This window comes from Cervus elaphus, chromosome 10 (assembly GCF_910594005.1).
Source record: "Cervus elaphus chromosome 10, mCerEla1.1, whole genome shotgun sequence".
In the NCBI taxonomy this organism is placed as follows: domain Eukaryota; kingdom Metazoa; phylum Chordata; class Mammalia; order Artiodactyla; family Cervidae; genus Cervus; species Cervus elaphus.
The window spans coordinates 42,295,843-42,315,229 of NC_057824.1; the positions used below are offsets into that span (position 1 = coordinate 42,295,843).

Sequence of the window (19,387 nt, forward strand, 5' to 3'; positions counted from 1 at the left end):
CAATAAACTCACTCCAAAAAACAACTGATAAGAGCCAGCAGTATGGCAGCTTAAGATAACGTCAGCTTCCTCCAAAAACAAACTTTTAGAAGTAAGCGTTATGGTAAACATACTTTTGAGAGAGCTGTTAATCTGTCAGGCCTGTAAGGGGATTCCTTAGGGGCTGGAAGAAGGGAGACTGCCGGGTGGTACTCACTCCACAGCTCCCGTAGAGACAGGATATGGGTGTGAAGGCAAAAGACTAGGCCCTTTGACCTTTAGCAAATGGACGAATTAGGAAAAAATTCGCTCGTTGACACCAAGTGGCACCTGGAGGTTTCTTTCTTACCTGTGAAGTGAAGTGTTAGTCGCAGAGTTGTGTCCAACTTTTTGTGACCCTGCGGATTGTAGCCCACCAGCCTCCTCTGTCCATGGGATTTTCCAGGCAAGAATACTGGAGTGGGTAACCATTCCTTCTCCAAAGTATCTTCCTGACACAGGGATGAACCCGCATCTCCTGCATGGGCAGGCAGATTCTTTACCATCTGAGCCAGCAGAGAAGCCCATCCCTTACCTATCTCTTGGTAAAAAAAGAAAAAATGTCTCCCAGGGTCTAACCTTCAAAAGGAGTTAGTGTTAAAGCTTAATAGTACCTCAAGGTCACATGAATGCCCCAAAGATGTGAAATTGATAATATAGGATGACCCTGGGATAGTGATATACCTGGGGCTCTCAGATACCATTCATATCCTTTCCCTGGATTTCCTGGATGTGTGTGTGAACGTGGAGGGTGTAGCAGTGTCTCTCATAGTCTCCAGTGGGGAAGATGTGTGAACTTTGCTGTATTCTTAAAAGGTACTGATTTCACCTGGGACAGATTGCTTACCTTCATTGAGCCTAAATTTCCTCAGTATTAAAATTAGACTAATAATTTCAATTTAATAGCTTTGGTTGAGAATTCAAGGGGGTAACATATGCCTGGGTTCAATAACTGCTTAGATCACTTTCCATCAAGCATATTATTAAAAATGAATCAATAGAAGCTGCTTATTATATCGATTTTCTCTTTACTTTCAGTTTTAGTGTCATAAAACATCTCTCTGTTCCATTCCCTGTAAATTATCATGTATTTTGGGTTCATTAGGCTTAAATGGGCCTCTATTTGCTAGCCTGAGAAAGTTAACCATCGTTATTTGCTTACTTGTTTAAGAAAATGTGTTCGGCGTTGTAAACATCTGCCTTATTGAGAAGCTTTCATAGCACAATCCATTTTGTAAATGAAATACTGTCTTTGTATTCTGTGCCTAGCACTGCACCTTGAGATGAGTAAGTGCAGTAATTATTTGTTGTCAAATGATTTAAAACCTTCTTCCCGTTAGCACTGTGACTCTCGACAGAGCTCAGTCCTTGCAGAATGCACCTTGCAAAATAAATGGCTTAGCATACCTCGCCCTCTTTCTGCACACAAATGTAAGGAATATTGGTCATATTGGTCAGATTCCTTACAATTGTTAGTTGTTCAAGTATGCAGCAGTACCTGAGCAGTGGTTTCAGTTGGTTCATAACCATTAAAGAGCAGAAAAGTCATGAAACATATGAAGGAAATTTTGTATTAGAAAAGAGTTATGAAGTCTAATGTCATGGAAGAAATCTGTGACTTGATCTTAGAACAGATTGGTTGAGGGTACAGAGAAGAACAAGGTACAGTTTCTGCCCTTTGAGAGCTCAGGATTTATGCCCATTATGTGATAAGAGATATGCACAAGACATGATGAATTTGGGATTAGATGGGATGGGGGTTCCTGGCCAAAGATCAAAGAAATGTAGAGAATTTAGCTGGGGAAAGACTAGATGCTGAGTCTAGTAAGAAGGCCTCAGGTGCTATGCTGAGAAATTTGGGCTGGTGTTGGGGGGGGTGGTGGGCAGTGATTGAAACATTTTTAAAAGAGTGACATGTATCGCTGCAAAAAGTCACAAAGACATTTCTTCTGTTCTCAGACGATCAAGGACAAAGGAATAATATCAGGAGCCTTTTGATACCCAGTCAGTATAATTAGAATTTCAAGAGCCAAAATACTGCTCTTCCCATAGACTTTGAATCCCCAGGTGAACTTTCTAAGCAGCCTATACAAAAGACCTGCTGGCCCCCATCTCCTTGAGCAGAGTGGTCCCTGCAGAAGACACCAGTATAATGTAATGGTGTGTGTGTGTGTGTGTGTGTGAATCACTTAGTTGTGTCCAACTCTCTGCGACCCCATGAACTGTAGCCCACCAGGCCTCTCTGTCCTTGGGATTCTCCCGGCCAGAATACTAGAGTGGGTCGCCATTTCCTTCTCCAAATGGAGTGGTGTGGGTGGTGCTTTTCACCACAAATATGAAGACACGTAAGTGGTCCTGCTCCTCGGGAACTTCTCTGGGTCTGCCTGTCACTGCTCAGCCTGCAGATATCTGGAGTGAGTGCTTTCAGCCGCCACATCATTCCAATTTGTTTCCTTAAGGATGTTGTTTTTTCAGAGTTGTGAGGAAAGAACACGGTGCTGGTGATAAATGGGGTGGGGGTCGTGCTGGTAGGAGAAGGTGGCAGAGAGCTGTGGTATGAGGGAAAATGAAACATCTTGAGACAGTTCAGGGGCAAGTGCGACCAGGAATCAGGTCCAGGGGGGTCGCCGGTGGACAGGAGTGTGGCGTGATGTGAAGTAGCCCATGCAGAGTGGGAGCCCCCGAGGGGCAGCTGCTGGAGACCAGCCCACTGCTGGGTACGTGCTTTGTCGCTCAGTCGTGTCCGACTCTTTGCAACCCCATGTGTTGTAGCCCAACAGGCTCCTCTGTCCATGGGGACTCTCCAGGCAAGAATACTGGAGTGGGTTGCCATGCCCTCCTCCAGGGGATCTTCCCAACCCAGGGATCGAACCCAGGTCTCCCTCATTGCAGGTGGATTCTTTACCCTCTGAGCCACCAGGGAAGGCCCCGGTTCACGGGGGCCGGTTTCTACCTGTTGCAGCCGTGTCACGATGAAGGCTTGGGCTCTGTAGTTGGCTCAGAAAGTAACCCATACTGCCCACTCTGAGGATTTTGTTTGGCTAAGAAGAGAATTTTTACAAGAAAATACTTTGTTAATTAAAAGCTGTAATGTGAACATACAGAGAAAGTATTAGTGAAGGCCGAGTGATGACCTGTGACAGTCACGCTTTCATTTCCTTTCCAGACCAAATCCCTCCTTAGCATATTGTGCTTTATTATTGCTGAATAATCAATGTTAAGTGAAAATGGCTCAGTCATGTCTGACTCTTTGCGACCCCATAGGGTATACAGTCTATGAAATTCTCCAGGCCAGAATACTGGAGTGGGTAGCCTTTCCCTTCTCTAGGGGATCTTCCTAACCCAGGGATCGAACCGAGGTTTCCTGCACTGCAGGCAGAATCTTTACCAGCTGAGCTATGAGGGAAGCCCAAGAATACTGGAGTGGGTAACCTATCCCTTCTGCAGGGGATCTTCCCGATCCAGGAATCAAACCAAGGTCTCCTGCATTGCAGGTAATTCCTTTCCAGCTGAATCTCAAGGGAAGCCCAAGTACAAAGCATAATCTGCGCCACCCAGGAATCTTGTGTGATAACTACTACACTAGCGGCATGGCTAAATCAATTAAACTATTTTCCAAAGCCATTGTCATGAATATAAGATCTTACCTAAAACCCCTGCTTCAGTGAATTAAGGTAAATATTAAAAATAAATTCCTCTGAATTAGCCACTATCTTGGTTATTCATATAATTCGTCCATCATAAACAGTATTTAAAGTGAAGTAAAGTTCATATTTATGGCTAATTTGACTTATGAATAAATCATTTTTGTGTGTTTTTAATACATTTGGGCAAGTTCAGTACAGTTTTCCAACTATGCTTTCTTAAAGATTTTTTAAACTACTGTTTGCTTTTTTTTTATTCAGCTAAAACCCGAACTCAGTTTATATGAATTCTGTAAATCATTGGGCTAATAGAGAAGATTCTTTAGTTTATTGAAATTAAGCTGGGTTGCCTCTAGTTTATGTTCAGCTAAGGTCATCTCAGTGTAGTGTACAGTAGTCTTTGAACAGCCATCTGGAGTGGAGGGTTTTGCAGAACTCATCTGCATTTTTGGCCCCCTCTCAGCTCTGCCATCTGTAGGGTCATGATCACTCTGCTTTGCCCATTGTGAGCTTTTCGTTTAAAGTCTTTCTATCCCCTCCAGTCTGTGTATGTGTGTGTCTCAGAGAGAGCATCTTTTAAAATTTTAGTTATTCTCTACTTAGTAGCAGCATATCTAGACTATTCAAATCTTTTTTTCAAGTAAGTTTGATTTCTTAGGTATTTAGAGAGCCTACAAAGTTAAGATATTCCTTATTATTGAAAATGAGTCATTACTCGCTTATCACTATGTAACTTACCAGTCAAAGAAATTAATTATGGAACTTTTGGGTCTTAGATGCTTGGGCTGTCAGGTAGAATTCAAAAGAGTTAAAAATCAATTTATCTTAATGTGTTTGTACTGAATGAGAAAATCTCTGTAGGGGTAGATACATGTATATATCTACATGTATATATGTGTGTGTGTATATATATATGTATTTCTACAAATGTATTTTCATTTTGGCATGATTCTGTGTTTATATTGGGTTGGCCAAGAAGTTTGTTTGAGTTTTCCCATAACATGTGAAAAACTTGAACGAACTTTTTGGCCAACCCAATACACATCCACATACAAAATATATTACAAAGTGATCTCTTTAGAGAATAATTTGAAAGGATTCCCTATCTGACCCTTTACAGAAAGTTTACCAGCCTCAGGTTTCCCTGATAGCTCAGTTGATAAAGAATCTGCCTGCAATGCAGGAGACCCCAGTTCCATTCCTGGGTCAGAAAGATCCACTGGAGAAGGCATAGGCTACCCACTCCAGTATTCTTGGGCTTCTCTTGTGGCTCAGCTGGTAAAGAATCCGCCTGCAGTGTGGGAGACCTGGGTTCAATCCCTGGGTTGGGAAGATCCCTTGGAGAAGGGAAAGGCTACCTACTCCAGTATTCTGGCCTGGAGAATTCCATGAAATGTATCGTCCATGGGGTTGCAAAGAGTTGGACACGACTGAGCAACTTTCACTTTCTTACCAATCTCAAATCTAAACTATACTAGAAGTGGGAGCTCATTTTATTTCCCCAGTCAGTAAATTATTCATTGAATTTTTGTGGGTGTCAGCTATGCCCTCATTATTATAATCCCATGACAGTCAGTCTCTTATACTGCATGAGTGAATCTGATTGGAAAGGCACACTATCAGGTGAAAAGTATCATCGTGAGTAGACTGTGCAGATGGCGATGTAGCAGAAAGCACAGGTACCCACGCCCCCAGCTTTGTCAGAGTGCAGAGAGCCGTGGCCTGGGAATCCCCGTGCTATTTTTGTCACTTGCTACTTGTATGAGCTTCTAAGCCAATTTTATCATCTTTGTATTACTTTTTCTTCACTTTAAAATATAGATTGGATTGGCTTGGATTGGTTTGAAAGTGTGTTAGTTTGCTCAGTCATGTACGGTTTCTTTATGACCCCATGAACTGTAGCCCGCCAGGTTCCTCTGTCCATGGAATTCTCCATGCAAGAATGCTGGAGTGGGTAGACATTCCCTTCTCCAAGGGATCTCCCCAACCCAGGGATTGAACCTGGGTCTCCTGCATTGCAGGCAGATTCTTTACCGTTTGAGCCACCAGGGAAGCCCTGGATTGGTTTGTTGGGTGACCTCTAGAAGCGTGTCTGGGTCTGAAGCTCTTAATCTGTGACATCTGAATAGGCCCATAACTGTCTCTGTTTCCACAGGGTGTTACCTACTGTGGAGAGAGTTCGGCGAGCAGTCTTACCATGGCCAACGTGCCCTGGCATGAGGAGGTGGTGCGCTTTGTCTGTGAGTTGGTGGATCTGATCCCTGACTATGAAATCGCTTGTGAACACGAGCATTCCAACTGTCTTCTAATAGCTCACAAGAAGGTAAGAACAGCTCAGGTATGCGTTCTTCCATCACCCTTGTCCTTCTTGCTCCCTTCTCTTTTCTCTTTATTTTTCCCCTCGCCTTATTATAGTGAAAGTCTACTTGTTGGCTACCTTTCCTATAATGAACTTTAAGAAAACCCCGAATTCTGTCTGTTGGACTCATAAACCCTCTTTTCTGTGTGAGATTGCTTCATTTTCAGCCCTCACTCAGGCACTTGAAGTGCCTTCTGGCTTGTAACTGGTGCATCCTGAGATACAAAACAAAACACCCTTGTAATAACCTCTAGTCCTTTACCCAGAATGACAAGGGAAAGCTAAAATAGTAAACAACCCTCATATGACGGTTTTTGACTGTCAAAAGAAATATTGAGGTGTTTATCAAATTTTAGATCACTTTGAATCCCGGCCTCTGCAGAAATGTTTCTGGGACTTTGGTTTTCCTTTTTCCTCTTTAGTGTTTTTAGTACACAGAAAAAGTACCTAAATTTAATGTATTTTTTAAAGTAAATAATGCCTAGCAAAGGAAAAATTCAGTTTTTGCTAGAGGTAGGCTCTTAAAAAGAAAAAAAATACCCAATCAGAAGTCCAGTGTTAGAGTAGCGTAGCAATCATACTGATATGCCCTTACTGAAATATTTATACAGAAATAATATAGTGTCTTGGGTTTGATTCACAATGGTATTAGGTGAGAAGTATGTGGGTGTGTTGATGGGCTGAGGGCTTTTGAGGCTAACTGATGGATACATAGAGGCTCATTTTACTTCTCTGCTTAGTTTTCTGTTCATACTCTCCTTTTTTTAAAAAAAGTGGACATTGTTAAACCTTGAAAACATTATTCTAGATGCAAAATGGACACAAAAGGCCACATGATATATGATTCTGTTTATATGAAATGTCCAGACAGATCAATCCTTAGAGTCAGAACGTGGTTTAGTGGTTGATGGGGGCTGGGGGAAGAGCAGGTCGGAAAGTAACTGCTAATAGGTATGGGATTTATTTTTGGGTTATGAAAATATTCTGGAATTACATAGTAGTGTTGCTTGCACAACTTTGTGGCTGTATGAAAACCCACTGAATTGTATACTTTAAAAGTTGAATTTTATGGTTTGTGAATTATATCACAATAAGGATAAATTAATACCAAAAAGATTAAAGAATGGGCTTACCTTTTCTTATAAAAATGTTTTTTATGCAAGTCAAGTCAGGCTTCATTAATTCCAACATGAGTCTCACTTTTTCCTCCCTACAACCTAAGTGGCTTCCAGAACAGCTTCATAGGTTAATGATATTTAATAATATTAGAAGTGCTCAATTAAAATGTCACTTGATCTAGGCTCAAACAAACAGGAGGTTAAAAGGCCCTCATGTCTTAGTTGCAGTGAGATTATCTATATCTGACCTAATGATCTGTCAAACTTAAATATTTAGACAGAAGAATGTGTTCTGGGAGTATCAGGGAACAAAGAAATAAAAGCCGCCTAGTATTTGAAATGTTCATTAAAGTAGCTGCAAAGACAGTTAACTTACAAAGTAAATCTTAAAAAATTAAAGCCAAAAACCAGAATTTTATTTTCTAGCTTTTTAATCACTGTTTCTTTTTCAGGTAAGATAGTACCTTTAAAAAAATTACTTGATTGGAGGGGCAGTGCCCTGGAAATAGTTCTGACAATGGTGGCAAAGTTCTCTCTTCCTCCCTTAAGTCTGGTCTTCACACCATAGCCAAAGAAGTCTTTGTAGAGCGTAGATCTCTTACTGCCTTTGATTGACCTCCCATTGCTTTTAGTATGAAAATTAAAATCGTGTAATGTGGCCCCCAGCATCCTGAGCGATCAGTCTCTGTCTGCCTCTCCAGCTTCTTCTGGAACCCCTCTTCCTTCCCTTTCTGCACTTTTTTCCTTTTCTCAGCCATAGTAAGTCTTAGTTTTGCTCCAGGTAGGCTGGGAATTGTATACTTTTTCTATTCTTTTAGTGGATGTACTAAAGATTACTATTAACATGCATTCTGTACATAATTATTTTGAACTGCTGTCCTGTATTGCCTGATTGTTTTCTTCTCTCCTCCATTCAATTAAGCCTCTCTAAACTTCATCTCGAAACTGACACTAATAATACTGACTTTAGATGTTATTGTTAAGATTAAAGCTAATATATTTGAAGTACTCAGAAGGGAATCTAAAATAAAATCAGCAGTTCGTAAATAATAGTTGTTACTGATGCTTTTATTGGCCTGCGCCTATCCACAGGGAGCCCTCAGAAGATGGCCAAGCAAATTACTGAAATCTAGTGTGATAAATGCAACAACAGACATAGGTAGAAAGTACAGGCCAGACAGAAGAGAGAGTCTGAGATTGACCTTCATTGTTTTCTTTAATGTGTGTTGAATATCCAGACGTGTCAGGCACTGTGTTGACATAAAGATGAGTTTAAAGAAAAGATCCCTGCCTTAGAGAATGGTCTACCAAAAAAGACAAACGTCTAAACAAATAAATGCCCACAAATTATTTTAGATCAATGATGAAAGATTAGAATGGAGCCCAAAGGAGAGCATACTTGGGACTATGGTACTATCAGGAGAGATTTCACAGAGGAGTTGCTGTTTGATTGGGTCTTAAATGATGGCCAAGATGTGGTCCATGAGGAAGTGTGGAGCCCTGGCACATTGGAACAACTCCAAAGTAGTTTGGTGGGGCAGGAGATGAAGAGAAGGGCTAAAAGGAGCAGGGGTGATTTGGCAGGGGCAAGATCACTGATGGCATTGAATGATATCCTAAATGTGCTTTTTTCCATATGGTGTGGGCAGGCACCAAAGAGTTTTAAGTAGGGGAGTGACACAATCAGGTTGGAATTGCAGAAAAATTTCTCTAGCAACATTATAAAGGATGAATAGCAAGACAGAGAAACCAGTTAAAACGGGTTGTGAAAGTCCAGCAGTCTGAGGGCTAAATGCTGAGGGTCTGAAACAAATTGGTGTGAAGGGGAAGAGTGGGGAGGAGGTGGTCTTGGGGAAGTACTGAGTGAGGGCTATTACATTAAAGAGTCTGCAGAGTCAAGCGTGACTCCCTGGTTTCTGACTTCGGTATGTGGGTGATAGTGACTGTGAACTCCACTGAGGTCGTACTGTTTGCATATTGCTTTTTATTGGTTTGTTCGCGGACCTAGGGTAGGGAGTGGATAAGTTCACTGCAGTATCAGCAAGCAATTCCAGTAGAATATAGATATCAGATGATGTAGTCAACAAGTTGTGCTTAGAAAGCACGTCAGTGAGAGAGGTGGTCAAGGTGAGAACTCCAGTGTGCTCACCCTGAGGTGTCTGTACCCCAGCACAGAGCGCTCTCACTTTCTCTCTTTTTTTTTTCCCCATTTATTTTTTTTTTTTTTATTTACACTTATTCCCCATCCCGATCCCCCCTCCCACCTCCCTCTCCACCCGATTCCTCTGGGTCTTCCCAGTGCACCAGGCCGGAGCACTTGTCTCATGCATCCCACCTGGGCTGGTGATCTGTTTCACCATAGATAGTATACATGCTGTTCTTTTGAAACATCCCACCCTCACCTTCTCCCTCAGAGTTCAAAAGTCTGTTCTGTATTTCTGTGTCTCTTTTTCTGTTTTGCATATAGGGTTATCGTTACCATCTTTCTAAATTCCATATATATGTGTTAGTATGCTGTAACGTTCTTTATCTTTCTGGCTTACTTCACTCTGTATAAGGGGCTCCAGTTTCATCCATCTCATTAGGACTGGTTCAAATGAATTCTTTTTGACGGCTGAGTAAAATTCCATGGTGTATATGTACCACAGCTTCCTTATCCATTCATCTGCTGATGGGCATCTAGGTTGCTTCCATGTCCTGGCTATTATAAACAGTGCTGCTATGAACATTGGGGTGCACGTGTCTCTTTCAGATCTGGTTTCCTCAGTGTGTATGCCCAGAAGTGGTATTGCTGGGTCATATGGCAGTTCTATTTCCAGTTTTTTAAGGAATCTCCACACTGTTTTCCATAGTGGCTGTACTAGTTTGCATTCCCACCAACAGTGTAAGAGGGTTCCCTTTTCTCCACAGCCTCTCCAGCATTTATTGCTTGTAGACTTTTGGATAGCAGCCATCCTCACTGGTGTGTAATGGTACCTCATTGTGGTTTTGATTTGCATTTCTCTAATAATGAGTGATGTTGAGCACCTTTTCATGTGTTTGTTAGCCATCTGTATGTCTTCTTTGGAGAAATGTCTGTTTAGTTCTCTGGCCCATTTTTTGATTGGGTCATTTATTTTTCTGGAATTGAGCTGCAGGAGTTGCTTGTATATTTTTGAGATTAATCCTTTGTCTGTTTCTTCATTTGCTATTATTTTCTCCCAATCTGACGGCTGTCTTTTCACCTTACTTATAGTTTCTTTTGTAGTGCAAAAGCTTTTAAGTTTCATTAGATCCCATTTGTTTAGTTTTGCTTTTATTTCCAATATTCTGGGAGGTGGGTCATAGAGGATCTTGCTGTGATTTATGTCGGAGAGTGTTTTGCCTATGTTCTCCTCTAGGAGTTTTATAGTTTCTGGTCTTACATTTAGATCTTTAATCCATTTTGAGTTTATTTTTGTGTATGGTGTTAGAAAGTGTTCTAGTTTCATTCTTTTGCAAGTGGTTGACCAGTTTTCCCAGCACCACTTGTTAAAGAGGTTGTCTTTTTTCCATTGTATATCCTTGCCTCCTTTGTCAAAGATAAGGTGTCCATAGGTCCGTGGATTTATCTCTGGGCTTTCTATTCTGTTCCATTGGTCTATATTTCTGTCTTTGTGCCAGTACCACACTGTCTTGATGACTGTGGCTTTGTAGTAGAGTCTGAAGTCAGGCAGGTTGATTCCTCCGGTTCCATTCTTCTTTCTCAAGATGACTTTGGCTATTCGAGGTTTTTTGTATTTCCATACAAATTGTAAAATTCTTTGGTCTAGTTCTGTGAAAAATACCGTTGGTAGCTTGATAGGGATTGCATTGAATCTATAGATTGCTTTGGGTAGAATAGCCATTTTGACAATATTGATTCTTCCAATCCATGAACACGGTATGTTTCTCCATCTGTTTGTGTCCTCTTTGATTTCTTTCATCAGTGTTTTATAGTTTTCTATGTATAGGTCTTTTGTTTCTTTAGGTAGATATACTCCTAAGTATTTTATTCTTTTTGTTGCAATGGTGAATGGTATTGTTTCCTTAATTTCTCTTTCTGTTTTTTCATTGTTAGTATATAGGAATGCAAGGGATTTCTGTGTGTTAATTTTATATCCTGCAACTTTACTATATTCATTGATTAGTTCTAGTAATTTTCTGGTAGAGTCTTTAGGGTTTTCTATATAGAGGATCATGTCATCTGCAAACAGTGAGAGTTTCACTTCTTCTTTTCCTATCTGGATTCCTTTTACTTCTTTTTCTGCTCTGATTGCTGTGGCCAAAACTTCCAACACTATGTTGAACAGTAGTGGTGAGAGTGGGCACCCTTGTCTTGTTCCTGATTTCAGGGGAAATGCTTTCAATTTTTCACCATTGAGGGTGATGCTTGCTGTGGGTTTGTCATATATAGCTTTTATTATGTTGAGGTATGTTCCTTCTATTCCTGCTTTTTGGAGAGTTTTAATCATAAATGAGTGTTGAATTTTGTCAAAGGCTTTCTCTGCATCTATTGAGATAATCATATGGTTTTTATCTTTCAATTTGTTAATGTGGTGTATTACATTGATTGATTTGCGGATATTGAAGAATCCTTGCATTCCTGGGATAAAGCCCACTTGGTCGTGGTGTATGATTTTTTTAATATGTTGTTGGATTCTGTTTGCTAGAATTTTGTTAAGGATTTTTGCATCTATGTTCATCAGTGATATTGGCCTGTAGTTTTCTTTTTTTGTGGCATCTTTGTCGGGTTTTGGAATTAGGGTGATGGTGGCCTCATAGAATGAGTTTGGAAGTTTACCTTCTTCTGCAATTTTCTGGAAGAGTTTGAGTAAGGTAGGTGTTAGCTCTTCTCTAAATTTTTGGTAGAATTCAGCTGTGAAGCCATCTGGTCCTGGGCTTTTGTTTGCTGGAAGATTTTTGATTACAGTTTCGATTTCCTTGCCTGTGATGGGTCTGTTAAGATCTTCTATTTCTTCCTGGTTCAGTTTTGGAAAGTTATACTTTTCTAAGAATTTGTCCATTTCATCCAAGTTGTCCATTTTATTGGCATAGAGCTGCTGGTAGTAGTCTCTTATGATCCTTTGTATTTCAGTGTTGTCTGTTGTGATCTCTCCATTTTCATTTCTAATTTTGTTAATTTGGTTCTTCTCTCTTTGTTTCTTAATGAGTCTTGCTAATGGTTTGTCAATTTTGTTTATTTTTTCAAAAAACCAGCTTTTAGCTTTGTTGATTTTTGCTATGGTCTCTTTAGTTTCTATTGCATTTATTTCTGCCTTAATTTTTAAGATTTCTTTCCTTCTGCTAACCCTGGGGTTCTTCATTTCTTCCTTCTCTAATTGCTTTAGGTGTAGAGTTAGGTTATTTATTTGGCTTTTTTCTTGTTTCTTGATGTAAGCCTGTAATGCTATGAACAAAACCTATGGGACACTGTAAAAGCAGTCCCCATTTATTTTTATTAGTTGGAGGCTAATTATTTTACAATATTGTAGTGGTTTTTGCCATACATTGACATGAATCAGCCATGGATTTACATGTGTTCCCCTTCCCAATCCCCCCTCCCGCCTCCCTCTCCATCCCATCCCTCCGGGTCTTCCCAGTGCACCAGCCCTGAGCACTTGTCTCATGCATCCAACCTGGGCTGGTGATCTGTTTTATCCTTGATAGTATACTTGTTTCAATGCTATTCTCTCAGAACATCCCACCCTTGCCTTCTCCCACAGAGTCCAAAAGTCTGTTCTGTACATCTGTGTCTCTTTTCCTGTTTTGCATATAGGGTTATTATCATTTTTTTAAAATTCCATATGTATGCATTAGTATACTGTATTGGTCTTTATCTTTCTGGCTTACTTCACTCTGTATAATGGGCTCCAGTTTCATCCATCTCATTAGAACTGATTCAAATGAATTCTTTTTAATGGCTGAGTAATATTCCATGGTGTATATGTACCACAGCTTCCTTACCAATTCGTCTGCTGATGGGCATCTAGGTTGCTTCCATGTCCTGGCTATTATAAACAGTGCTGTGATGAACATTTGGGTACATGTGTCTCTTTCAGATCTGATTTCCTTGGTGTGTATGCCCAGGAGTGGGATTGCTGGGTCATATGGCAGTTCTGTTTCCAGTTTTTTAAGGAATCTCCACACTCTTGTCCATAGTGGCTGTACTAGTTTGCATTCCCACCAACAGTGTAAGAGGGTTCCCCTTTCTCCACACCCTCTCCAGCATTTATTGCTTGTAGACTTTTGGATAGCAGCCACTCTGACTGGCGTGTAATGATACCTCATTGAGGTTTTGATTTGCATTTCTCTGACAATGAGTGATGTTGAGCATCTTTTCATGTGTTTGTTAGCCATCTGTATGTCTTCTTTGGAGAAATGTCTGTTTAGTTCTTTGGCCCATTTTTTGATTGGGTCATTTATTTTTCTGGAATTGAGCTGCAGGAGTTGCTTATATATTTTTGAGATTAATCCTTTGTCTGTTTCTTCATTTGCTATTATTTTCTCCCATTCTGAAGGCTTTCTTTTCACCTTGCTTATAGTTTCCTTTGTTGTGCAAAAGCTTTTAAGTTTCATTAGGTCCCATTTGTTTATTTTTGCTTTTATTTCCAATATTCTGGGAGGTGGGTCATAGAGGATCTTGCTGTGATTCATGTCGGAGAGTGTTTTGCCTATGTTCTCCTCTAGGAGTTTTATAGTTTCTGGTCTTACATTTAGATCTTTAATCCATTTTGAGTTTATTTTTGTGTATGGTGTTAGAAGGTGTTCTAGTTTCATTCTTTTACAAGTGGTTGACCAGTTTTCCCAGCACCACTTGTTAAAGAGGTTGTCTTTTTTCCATTGTATATCCTTGCCTCCTTTGTCGAAGATAAGGTGTCCATAGGTTCGTGGATTTATCTCTGGGCTTTCTATTTTGTTCAATTGATCTATATTTCTGTCTTTGTGCCAGTACCATACTGTCTTGATGACTGTGGCTTTGTAGTAGAGCCTGAAGTCAGGCAGGTTGATTCCTCCGGTTCCATTCTTCTTTCTCAAGATGACTTTGGCTATTCGAGGTTTTTTGTATTTCCATACAAATTGTGAAATTATTTGTTCTAGTTCTGTGAAGAATACCGTTGGTAGCTTGATAGGGATTGCATTGAATCTATAGATTGCTTTGGGTAGAATAGCCATTTTGACAATATTGATTCTTCCAATCCATGAACACGGTATGTTTCTCCATCTGTTTGTGTCCTCTTTGATTTCTTTCATCAGTGTTTCCTAGTTTTCTATGTATAGGTCTTTTGTTTCTTTAGGTAGATATACTCCTAAGTATTTTATTCTTTTTGTTGCAATGGTGAATTGTATTGTTTCCTTAATTTCTCTTTCTGTTTTCTCATTGTTAGTGTATAGGAATGCAAGGGATTTCTGTGTGTTAATTTTATATCCTGCAACTTTACTATATTCATTGATTAGCTCTAGTAATTTTCTGGTCACTTTCTCGTTCATAGTTCCCTAGTGCCTCAGTAACTTCTCCACAAGAACCATAGGTTGAAAGAAAGAACCAACAGTTCCATCTATTAGGACATAATTGAAAGAAACGTAGCATAACCTAATGTTGAAACTGTGAACTCTCTCATGCTACTGGTTGACGTGGTACCCAGCAGATATCCAGTATCACTGCCCTTCCCTCCAGAGTTTAAAATATTCTGGTGAGTATTCTGCACTCATGTTTTGCAAGACACCACTCTAAGGAAACAACACAGACACCCATCCAAAGGGAAATAGAAATCTCATTTGGATTGTTCCCCATTATGTATTTATTTTTTGGTGCTTCTTTTCTTTTACATTGTTGGTATTGAAGTGTGCAGACCTCATAATTTTCCAGTTACTTCCTATTCTCTGTTCTTAGGGTAGTGCCTAGTGTAAGAGATGAAAATATAACTTCTTATGAAGTAGCCACTTCTCACACTTGTTGGAGTGGCTCTTTCTTTTGACTTACAAGCTAGGAAGGGTCACTTGAAACCAGAAAGGTCAGAATCATCAACAGCTGTTTATCATTCCCTATTTTCTCAGGAGAGTGCTCCGTTTCTGTTTGTAATCCTAGGGCTTCAGAACAGGAGGATAAGCTGCAGTTGCATTGCTGTTGTTTTACTGTAATACCAGAAGACAGCCAGAGAAGAGATTGGAATATCATGTCCTTTTATTTTGAAATGATTACAGATTCATGGAAAACTGCAAAAATAGTCCAGAAACACTCATGTACCTGTTACCTGCTTTACCCCGGCGATATAAATATCTCTCATGAGTAAAGGACATTGTCACAACCAGGAAACAGACAACAGCCAACCAGGAAATAGACATGAATGCAATCAGCAAACCTTATTCTGATTTCACCAGTTTTCAACACCTTCATTTGTGTTGTTTTCAAGACAAATTCATTTGCCATTTTATCACATGTAGATTCACCTAATCACCACCACCATCAAGTTACAAAACTAGTCTGTTGCCACAAAGATCCTTATACCCCTTTTGGGTCCAACCTACCCTCCATCCCCAACTACCTATAAGCCCTGTCAACCACTAACCCATTTTCTATCTTTATAATTTTATGATCTTGGGAATCACATATAAATAAAATCATGAAAATGTGACTTTTTGAGATCAACATTTTCACTCATCATAATACCCTTGAGTTCCATGTGACTCACTGCACATGTTAGTAGTTTATTCCTTTTTTATTGCTGAGTAACATTCCATGGTAAGGATGATGTACCATGGTTTGTTTAACCATTTAACTGTTAAAGGTTTTTCCCTGTTTTGGGCTGTTACCATTTCAGCTGCTTTGAACATTCTTGTACAGGTTTTTGTGTAGACATAAGTTTTTGTTTCTCAGGGCTAAATGCACAGGAATGTAATTTCTAGGTCATATAGTTAGTGTATGTTGTAGGTTTTCTTAAAAAAAAAAAAAAAAGTCAAACTATTTTATAGACTGGCTGTATGTTATTTTACAGGTTTCCCAAGTGGCTCAGTGGTAAAGAACCTGTCTGCTAAGCAGGAGATGCAGGTTTGATCCCTGGGTTGGCAATATGCCCTGGAGGAGGAAATGACAACCCACTCCAGTACTCTTGCCTGGGAAATCCTGTGGGCAGAGGAGCCTGGTGGGCTACAGTCCATGAAGTCATAAGATTCGGACACAATTTAGTAACTAAACAACAACAAAATGCTGTTTTCCATTTCTGCCAGCTGTGCATGAAAAATCCAGATTTTTTGCATTCTACCCAGCATCTAGTATTGTCATTTTTTAGGTTAGCTGTTCTAACAGGTTTGTCATGATCTCACTGGATCTTAATTATTGACATCATGAACATGATATGTCTCTAAATATAGACCTTTGATTTTGTTAAAAATCATTTTATAGTTTTTAGCATGTAAGTCCTGTACTTTGTTAGATTTATGTAAAGAAAGTGAAAGTTGCTCAGTCCTGTCCGACTCTTTGCAACCCCATGGACTATACAGTCCATGGAATTCTCCAGGCCAGAATACTGGAGTGGGTAGCCTTTTCCTTCTCCAGGGGATCTTCCCAACCCAGGGATCGAACCCAGGTTCTCCACATTGCAGGCAGATTCTTTACCAGCTGAACCACAAGGGAAGCCCAAGAATACTGGAGTGGGTAGTATATTCCTTCTCCAGCAGATCTTCCTGACCCAGGAATCAAACTGGAGTCTGCTGCACTGCAGGTGAATTCTTTGCCAAATGAGCTATCAGGGAAGCCCTAGATTTATACCTAAGTATTTTTCTGTTTTAGCAATTATAAATGGTATTATGTTTTTAATTTCAGTTGCACATGTTGATTGAATTCTGTAAAAATAGGATTAATTTTATAACCCTAGCCAATCTGCCTTCTTATCTCCACCTTTCAGCGTCTTCTTATATTTGTTTTATATATAATATCTAGGGGTTCTAGCTACAGAAATACAGTTCTCATCTGGAACCAGAAGTCTTATGACTACACAGTTTTGACATTTATACTTTTTATTTTACTATCTCCCCAGTGAATCGTAATACCACCTGGCACTATTTGTTATTAGATTATTTCCATGTAAACTCACTTTCTTTTCTTATCTTTAAAGTGTCACCCAGTGTGGTTGCACAGCTGTGTCTGTTGTGTTACTGGAAGATTTTTTTCTGAAACTTGTATAAAAAGATCTTTTTCTAATCTTAATCAGATCCCATCAAATCCCATTTAATAACTAGGCTAGCAATTTACAGATGAATGCCTTTTTAAGGGTACTAAAAGCAGAGTTATAACCAAAAGACAAACAAAGGAAAGAAATGGAAAAAAGGACAAAAACAAAATCCACAAAACAAATCATTTAGTCTACAAATAATTTAGAGTGGGCACTGACAATTCAACATCCTCATTGTTTATGTTGCCAGCTCCCAGTTTATTATTTCTCTGCTGTAGTTTTGAAACACGTGACATCTTATAGAGTGTGTAGGAGAAAAGCCGAAACATTTATTTGATTTTAATGGCCTTTACAATCAAGTCCTTTCAGCTTCATATCATGCCTACTCCTGGGGCCTTGACAAGGCACTGCCATATTATTTCCTTCCTCTTAACCTGTTTGCCCAACTAAGGTTTCTCTACTGCTAGACCTCCTCTCCTTATCTCACTTCACCTGGTGAACTTCTGCTCTTTAAAACTATAAAACAAACCACCTTGGGGACCACTTCTTTCAGAGCTGTGTGCCCATCTATAATGCTGTTTTCTCTAAGAAGCCAAGGTTCCTGAACGCAAGGACTGTCATTCCCAGCACTTCCTAGAGTACTTAGGTTCTTAGTGTTTGTTTAGTGAATTAGCAAACTCTTTACCTTCATTTTCTCTCCTTATTCATCATCTTGCCTTCTGAAAATCAGAGATACTGTCCCATCTTCCTTGCTAATTTTGGTACCTATTTCCCTTCTTCCTTATCATTTATATACTGACTCAGTCATTCAATGAGTATTTATTCTACCGAGTTTGCTATTTTATAGGTCATCAGTAACCTGCTAGTTGTTAAATCCAGTTGTTTTCCGTTTACCATTATTTTTTTTCCTGCAGCAGGAAATTGATGCCCTCTTGTATTTTTGAAAGTCTCTCCTGCCTACTTGACTGTACTTTTCTGATTCTAGTAAAGTTGGCTAGTAAAAATATGAACATTGCCAGAAAGTGCAGCATTTCTTTCTTTACCAATTTCAAAAATTTGAAATTCTCTCTGAGCCAGGAAAGCTCAAAATATAAGGTGAATCTTTAAAAAAAAAAGAAGAAAAAAATCTAGAGTGATCCCAAGCACTGGTTGACTGTAAATAGATGACCTTTCAAGATCCTGCATTAAATTTGTAAGATTTTCACAACATGAAATAGCCTCTAGAGAGTCTGTTATAATTTGTACCCTGCCCATTCCCAGAATACTCAGTGGTCATTTGCAGTGCAGTGATCTTGTCACTGCCATATGTTCCACTACATGCAAAGAATTTTTTTTTTAATTCTACTAGTGGAATTTTTTTAAATGGATGATTGTTTTTTAATATCTTTATAGAACAGTTTTATCATTTAGAAGCAATGTTTAGGCTAAACATAAAGGAGTTTCTGCTATTGATAAGAAGTTGCTTCTTAAACTAGGTGGAAGAATAGGTGGGTACTTCATAAAGTTGAGTGAATGTCTCTGACTTTGAACAAAGGAAAGATAAAAAAGACTCACATTAAGATCAGTACGTCAGCATATGCTGGTTCCAGGGTTGAGCTGGAGAGACACAGAGAGGACTATAATTTCCCACAGGAGATCATTGGCAGGAGGAGGGTCAACCTGGCTGTGTGCTTTGGAAGGGTCAGGAGGGCTCAGCTGGAATAAGGAGGCACAGTCAGCCCTATGTTTCTGGGTTTCCAGCCTCACAACTTATATAAATGTACCCATGATCCTGTCAGTCTGCAAACTAGTAAGACCATAATGAGTCCAATACACTTTGATCATTTTAGTTCACAAACTGTGAAGTTCTTTCAGCATATTGGCAATACCCCATTAGAGTGGATCACTGCCTATGAAAACCAAGTTGTGGGTTGTATGCACAGCTTGCAGAATCTACATAGCATTGCTTTAAAACTAATTCTTAATTGTTTTAAAGAACAGGCTTTATATTTTAGTAGTTCAAAATTTGCAGAAAAATTGAGAAGATAGCACAGAGAGCTATTATATACCCTGAATTTGCCTATTATTAACATCTTATAT

The 19,387-nt window shown here is 39.5% G+C and overlaps 1 protein-coding gene across 2 annotated transcripts in view; it reads left to right on the top strand.

Moving 5' to 3' along the window:
* Positions 1 to 19,387, top strand: part of LOC122701688 (S-adenosyl-L-methionine-dependent tRNA 4-demethylwyosine synthase TYW1) — a 144,238-nt gene that overhangs the window by 112,878 nt on the left and 11,973 nt on the right. For both annotated transcript variants that reach the window (XM_043914899.1, XM_043914900.1), the window contains one exon: positions 5,818 to 5,985. In XM_043914899.1, coding sequence (XP_043770834.1) covers positions 5,818 to 5,985 — 168 coding nt within the window. The remainder of the gene's footprint in view (positions 1 to 5,817; positions 5,986 to 19,387) is intronic.